This window comes from Nicotiana attenuata, chromosome 10 (assembly GCF_001879085.1).
Source record: "Nicotiana attenuata strain UT chromosome 10, NIATTr2, whole genome shotgun sequence".
Lineage (NCBI taxonomy): Eukaryota > Viridiplantae > Streptophyta > Magnoliopsida > Solanales > Solanaceae > Nicotiana > Nicotiana attenuata.
The window spans coordinates 4,751,426-4,759,074 of NC_031998.1; the positions used below are offsets into that span (position 1 = coordinate 4,751,426).

General features: G+C 37.2%; 1 protein-coding gene across 5 annotated transcripts; it reads right to left on the bottom strand.

The window, feature by feature from the left end:
* Positions 825-6,520, bottom strand: LOC109232939 (BTB/POZ domain-containing protein At3g05675). Of its 5 annotated transcripts, none has more exons than XM_019398637.1 (7): positions 6,303-6,520; positions 5,887-6,006; positions 5,354-5,438; positions 3,938-3,993; positions 2,977-3,177; positions 1,873-2,875; positions 825-1,097 (listed from the first exon to the last, which is right to left on the bottom strand). In XM_019398637.1, exons 5-7 carry the CDS (start codon positions 3,099-3,101, stop codon positions 1,029-1,031), a joined length of 1,197 nt encoding a protein of 398 aa, XP_019254182.1. In that variant the 5' UTR covers positions 3,102-3,177; positions 3,938-3,993; positions 5,354-5,438; positions 5,887-6,006; positions 6,303-6,520; the 3' UTR covers positions 825-1,028. The 5 variants fall into 5 exon arrangements, 4 of the variants coding, with proteins under 4 accessions (XP_019254182.1, XP_019254180.1, XP_019254179.1 ...); XM_019398635.1 differs by adding an exon at positions 4,639-4,733 and having other exon boundaries at positions 1,873-3,177; positions 6,303-6,519; XR_002069017.1 differs by adding an exon at positions 1,419-1,500 and having other exon boundaries at positions 1,013-1,097; positions 1,873-3,177; positions 6,303-6,519.

Sequence of the window (7,649 nt, forward strand, 5' to 3'; positions counted from 1 at the left end):
CAGGTGCTCTTCACGTTCTCGAAGCACGTGCCGCATTCGTGAAGGACATAGGCCAACCCTTTGTGTCTGCGAGGTCTGCACAGCGTTCGCGAAGGCATCACACCCACCAAGCCTCCACGTTCGCGATCAATAGAGCGCGATCGCGATGAAGACCTCATCTACCTTCCCCAAAGATCCAAAGCCTACGCGTGAGGGCTGTCGCGTTCGCTAAGGCCAGCCCCCCCCCCGCCCCCAACCCCACCCCCACCCCACCCCCAAGCCGTCGTGTTCGCGAGCTGCTCCTGGCGTTCGTGTATAGTAACCTGCCCCTGTCTCAAGTTTCCTCTTCGCGAACTAAGATACACCAGAGACCAACTAACTCTACAAGGCTAAAAATGATCTGAAATCAATCTGAAATTCATCTGAGCCCCCGGGCTCCAATCCGAATATCCACACAAGTGTAATAACATCATACAAACTCGCTCGCAAGCTCAAATTATTAGAATAACATTTAAATTCAAGAACTGATCATCAAAACTTAAAATTTTCAAAGTTTAAAACTCAATCTTTTGAACTTTTCACATAAAGCACCGAAATGGCTTCGAGTCACCTGGGACCCCCAACCATACGTGCGTACAAGTCCAAATCAATCATTATAACCTACCAGAATCGTCAAAATACCTATTCGAGGCCGTTTACCACAAATATTGACCAAGGTGAACTCCAGTCATTTTTAAAGTCAAAAATCACATTTTCATCAAAAATTCACATTTAAACTTTTTAAAAATCGACACGAACCATGCATGCGAGTCATAAATCATCAAAGTGAGCTATGAAAAGTCACGGAACACAGAAAAGGTAGCCAGTATTCAAAACGATCGGTCGGATCGTTACACCCACACATCATATATTGTACTCTCACCACTAAACAAAAACATTGGGAGCAATTTCTCAATTATACAATAACATACTTTCACAACAAACAAACTTTGTTGGAAGAAACGGATGTAAAATGCTCGATCCATGTCACGCTATCCAAATTCAGAAGCTCATTGTAATGAATGGACAAAATTGATAACGTTCTTACAAAGAAGATCGGAAGGAGAGAGAACCACCACCTGGAACAAAAGAACTATATCTTTACTAGTTTCATACATGGAACTTGTGGCCGAAATTGAACGCATTTAGTGAAAGAAGAAGGCCAGTAGCTGAGAAAAATTTATTAGAAACAAAAAAACAGCCATATCTGTGACCAGTTTTATACTTGGGTAAAGTTTATAAAATAAATGCCAAGTGTAGAAGGATATAACAACTGAAAATCAATCGTATATTGTCAGTGTATCACTTGGCGTCCTTTTGTGGTTCTAATTTCATCCTCTAGATGGAAAATAGCCAAAGACAAGTAAAAGTGGTCAATGTTTCGTAGGAGAACGACTCACTCGAAAGACTTGCAACAATTTCGAGCACTCGATTAAGGGTAGAGAGTAACCATCTGCCTTACCAGCTCAAAGGGAGGGAGCACTACAAGGAGAAACCTCAGTTAGATTATTAAAGAAAAAAGAATGCTGAAATAGAGCTAACGCCTAAAAACTAACAAACAGATTTGGCTACGAACATCAGCTGTCAAGAGTAAGCTCTATCTAAGAACTTAAGCTGTCGTCAATCATTAGTTATGCAACCATCTTGCTGAGAAAGATTAACATACTTCATAGAAAACTAAGCATAAAACATTGTGAGGGAAACAAAAATAGAGAAGGTAATTTTACAGAACCTAGACCATTTGTCTTACCAGTTCAGCTATGTTAAAGAAATAACAGAAAATTTGCACCATATAATCAGTTATAGAACCTAAATCCTAGAATTGGCCAAAAAAGAGAAACAGAGAAGTCATACTGTCTTAGCTGTATTGTGCTCTTCCCCAAGTGCTGCCAGCCTTCGCTTGGAAACTTTCGACCTGTAACACCACACTTCAAATGCCTCGGTGAGGTCTGGATATCGAATCTGCTGATTTTCCAACCACTCAGTTAAAATCTCTGCCTGATCAACTGATGGCAATGCAAGTATAATGGAAACAAATGCTGACTCCAAGGATTGCCATAACTCACTATCGACTTTTATTGTGAGATCATCCTCAGTTTCCTCGGCGAAAGAATCAACTAAAGGCTTCATGGATCGGACAAAAGGAAGCCAGAGTTTCACCATGTGAAGTCGTTTTACAGTCGGTAACACAACTATGCCATATCCTACTGCCTCTAATACTTTTGCTGTCACCTCAAGAACCTTCAGCTTTGTTTTTAGAATTTGATTTTCTGCTTCTTTTTGTTGAACAATTTTAACTAGTTTCATTGACAACTCTGTCCAGCTGCAAACAAAATCTCTCATAATTTCAAGCTTTCCTAATATCTGACATGCCCATGACAAATCTGTTAAACAGGAATGCAATGATTGCAATTTCCCAGCATCTGAAATTGATTCTTGGAGATCACACAGTAGAGATTCTACAAGGTTGTTAAATCTATCAAACAGCCTGTTGGCACATCGTACGACTTCTAGCTTTATTTCATCATCGGCGGTCAGTAAAGGAGCATCATCATCCTCAGTAAGCAGGTATTCAAGCTGTTCTTGAGCAGTGGTTTTCAGATCATTCAAAGGTGAAGGAGGTGATGATGTAGCAAATTGAAGGGCCGCAAGAAAAATCTTCATTACTGCAGTAGGATTGACTGGTTGGAGACGAGCAAGTACTGGTTCCACTTTGGATCCCATGCCTGGTATAGTATTTAATAGCTCCTCCTCTTCAGCTTCCTCCCATGGGACTGCTTCCAAATAATCCACACATACCGCAATAATTCTTGGGCATCCAAACTTTACAGCAACCCGCAAAATGCCAAGGGCATTCCTGACACCATGGCAAATTTCAGTCATTAAACTATCTGCAATGACATAGAAGAGTCGAAGGACATTGACATGGTAGTCCAAATCAGGTTCTTCACAGTAAACCTCAACACAATTGCGCGAGTCAAGAATCTGACATGTTGGCCAACTATCTGATAACCGATCAGCAAAATATTTGCTCTCTTCGACAAGAATATGTGAATGGCAGTAAAGCCAATCATCACGGCCATCCTGCGTTCTAAGCCTTACGACAACATCACTGGTTGGTCTATCTCCAATCTTGCTAGGTGTCTTTGATTCATTAGGCTGCAATGGGGAATGTTATAGGTCAGAAAATGTGATAAATTATTGGCAACATTAAACAGCTAAATCAATAAAAGAAAAGCATGATGTCAACTTCTATGATGCCTGGAAATGATAATGTTCATACTTTAATCCTTATTAGTATAGGAGAGTGAATGCAACCGTAGGAGCAGCCAAAGAAGTAGATGCGAGAATCGACGTTTTAAAACAAATTCATGGCCATGTCCCATGAGGCAACGGAAGGCCTAACTGCCCTGAGGCCTCCAGGTGGAGGCTAAACCTTGAGCTTTCCTCCCCGTCATAGAAAAGAGGAATTTAGACAGGTATAATCAATAGTTAAAATGAGTCTACGCCATGTGTACACATTAAGAGGAAATGGAATCTGTCTAAAATTTTACATTAACAAAATATGAGGGGAATAAAGTAAATATTTTCCAACTTCTAAGGATTCTCATTTTTTGACTCGTTTAATCGTTTTGAATTATTAAAGCACTTCCAAGTTAAAAGATAAGAAATGTTCACACTCAAAACACAGACCCTATTGGCAGTGCCTTGCCTGGCCAAAGGTGCGTTGCCTCAGCTTAAGCTTTTTGCCTTTCAAATCACCAGAAATATCGTGAAATGTTTCCAGGGAAAAAAAAAGTTTTAAGTAAATTGTTGCATTAACTCTTTCCTCTTTATTTCCAATTTCCATGGCTCCGGTGATATGACACACGCTCCAAAATATATTCTTTTAGTTTTTATACTATGCAAAGACACTTACGGCTATCTCCATTAATGAACAGCACTAATTGGTGTAGCTTCTATGCATTGTCAGACCTGCAAATAGACAAGGATATATGATATCAGATAAAAGGAAAAGATAGCTGAACAGCTTAAATCAGATTCTATATTCAGTCAAAGCCTACGCATCCCCAACAACTAAAAAGAGTCCAACAGAAAATTTTTTGATAATTAAATCCTATGGAACTTGTTTTTTCTCTTTCAATAGATAAAATCCCAAGAGAAATTAAACAACAAAACTGAAAAAACCAAACCACTTTGTCTGTGAGATGCTCTGTTTGATTAACCGAGAAACACAAATCAACAATAAAAGGTTTAAGAATATATATATATATATATATATATATATATATATATATATATATATATAGATATATAGATATAGATATGAAAATGAAATCAAGTATGCAAGAGCATCGGGCATCAATATATCAAACACATATAAAACACTCAATCGACTGATTAGTAAAATAGATCATATAATAAGGCGGTAGATCAAGTAAGTTTCCAAATGGCAGACATGGCAATAAACTTATTTGCATCTACCATCTTTCTTTAAATTGATCGACTTCTCATTTTCGAAAAGGAGAGAGCAAGGGCAACCTAGTGCAATAAGCTCCCGCAATGTACAGAGTCCGAGGAAGGGCTGAACCACATTGAGTCTTATTTATGTTGTCTTACCTTGCATTTCTACAAGAGGTTGTTTCCACGGCTTGAACCTGTGACCTTCTAAGTCACACGGTGAGAACTTTTACCATCGCGCCAAGGCTCCCTTCCTAAAAGAAAGAACGTTTCGGATGCTTATAACACGAAAAAAACTAGTGAGATCAACTTTACTCTTCTAACTACAAACTTATTTCGTTTTTCTATTATGAAAATATCATGAAGAGACTGTTGAATCCCACATGCACTACACTTCTTAACCTCATCTCTTAATACTGGAACAAAGTTAAATTAATGAAAGCATGCTCATTACTGTCATCTTACTTAGCTTAACAGTGTTGGATCCTCCTCTTACCTTCTACTTCGACCTCTCTTTTCTCAGAACTTGAATCAAGTACTGAAAGTTAAACTGCAATACTAATTTCTGGCACTCTCCGAGGAGTGAGGTCTTCGGAAGGACAAGAACGTTCACTAGTTAAAGTGTAAAGACGTCTCATGGCAACAGTTGGCATATGGCACTAGGTGACCTTTTAGAAGCATACCAGTGCTTTACTCATTAAGCTTACAAAAGTAATTGCAGAGTCAATCAAGTTCTATGGTGTCGCTGCAGCTAATAGGTGTATTTGACAAACAAGTTAGGACACAAAAGCGCATAGATGATCAAAATTGACTAAGAAGCTAAGTTAAACATTGGATTGGCAGTAAAGTTCCATTCAGGCAATCATACACCAACCTTTGAAGGACCACCTCTCCCACAAGTTCCAAGATTTGCTTGGTCATACTATGGATCTTCTGCATGCATGCCCCACTGCTATAAACTACATGAAAGAACTGAATATGGCTTAGTGGAAAAGAAAGGTCTCACAGACTCATAAATCCAGAAAAAGAAATAAAAACTCAAAACTAAAATCCGTGCGCATATCCACCATTATTAATGTAGTTTCCGGCTGGCGCATCACTATAATAATCACTAATAGGAAACTAGATAGTCATAAATGTTATATACTAATTTATGTAAAACGAAATGTTAGCAAACTAATCAACATGGACCTACATTTTTCATTTTAGCACAATACTACTTCCAAAGCAGAAATTTTCAGAGCACTCATGTAAGAAACATTTTCCAATAAAAATAAGTTATTATATTTGATATGCGCTACCTCAAGGACGTTGCTCAATACAGAAGTTGCTACTTAACAAACACTTCCCAGGTTTGACACAAATGGTTATAAAACAAAACAAAATAATGGGTAAGGTTCTTTTTACCCTTTATCCAAAATGACCCACATTCTCCTTCCCCTCAAGAACCCCATTTTCAAGATTATCAAGCTCCCTTGTTTACTTCCCTTCACTCAGGCACACATACCAAAGTCTTCCAGTAGATATCTGCAAATAATAGATAAAATCAAACACCCGACAACAATCAGATAAATCCAGCAAATGTCTAATTAATGTAACAGTTTATCATCAAAAAGTACTAAACTTTAAGGGGGAAAACCTAAAGACTACTTCATCTTTCAGTCAATAAATCTTGACCAGATAAAACCCATATCTAGAATGTCATGTAAGATTATCAAAGGATATATATCCATATTCCATTTCCATAGTTATTCTTTGTTTTTATTAATGGAAATTATCTGGACTAACTGCAGATATTGTGGATTCTTGTGCGGAGAACATACCTTTCCTATTCATTATGAGCTGCCCTTCGTCAGTAAAGTATATTGAGAGTTCTTGCTCTTCAAATTGTCGAAGCAAATAGTACCAACTTGGGGAATTCGGGCATTTGATTCTTGGAACTCTTTTACATTTTTAAACTTAAAGAAAAGATAATTGGGAATCGAGTAGTGGAGTTCATCTTTTTGGAAAGAAAATTTGAGGCATGTAATTCTTGAAAATGTTTAAAAGGGGAATGTAAGTAGCTAAACTATGAATATAATGTAATGAAACAATAAAAGAAAAGTACTACAGAGAAAAGTAGAGAGAGAATTTTTATTGATTTGGAATGAATTAAAATGGAATAGAACCCTCTATCTATTTATAGGGAGAGGGTGACTAAGCCACAAGCAATGAACCCTACAATCTCTCTAAATATAGACATTCACCATAAATACAATTCTATTTATAACACTCCCCATTCAACACATAATGTGCCTCGTTAAAACCTTAACTAACAGAAAACCCAATGGGAAAAAAATTCTAGAAAAGGAAAAAGAGTACACATATCTAATAATACGCCTTTTGGTTGCCTCGTTAAAAACCTTGCAAGGAAAACCCAGTGGGACAAAACCTTGTAAGGGAAAAAGAGTGCAACGCGCATTAACTCTCCCTGATGAGAGCATTAATCACATCCTTAAGCATTTGCATTCCAATCTTGTGCACCATCTTCAAAAGATCATTGGTAGATATTTGATAAACAATATCAGCCATATTAACTTCAACGAATTTGTTTCACCTTGAAATCACCATCCCTAATAGATGTATTGTCTTCATATGATCTTGTTGCAATCATCATTTCAATATCTTCACATAGGGGTCAAAACTCTTGCTATAGTATTATCATTCTTATAGTTATAGCAAGATACATATGTGCACAAATTGCATTTAGGATATAGTACTTCATGACCATGAAATCTATACGCTTTAAGCAATTTAAATCCTTCAAGGATTTTTAAGTCATATAAGCCATATAATAGACTTTAGATGCATATCAAGTTTTCGCGTCATGCTAGACATATAAGATATCGAAAACTGATTGCACATACCATTGACTTTATACTTTCAAGTGTTTGAACTACATGTCTTTCATATGAAACCAATTCTATTCGAATTGTTTCTTCAGACTGAAGATCCTCATATATATATTTAGCGCTATCATAGATGTCGTCGACAAATATTTTATATCGGTTCCAACCTCCTTATTTTTCATAAAGACATAACATAGAGATCTCTTCATTCATATATTCAGGTACCTAAATCTCTCATGAGATTTTATGAAGTGTTATGTCATGTGATCTTCTATATCACTT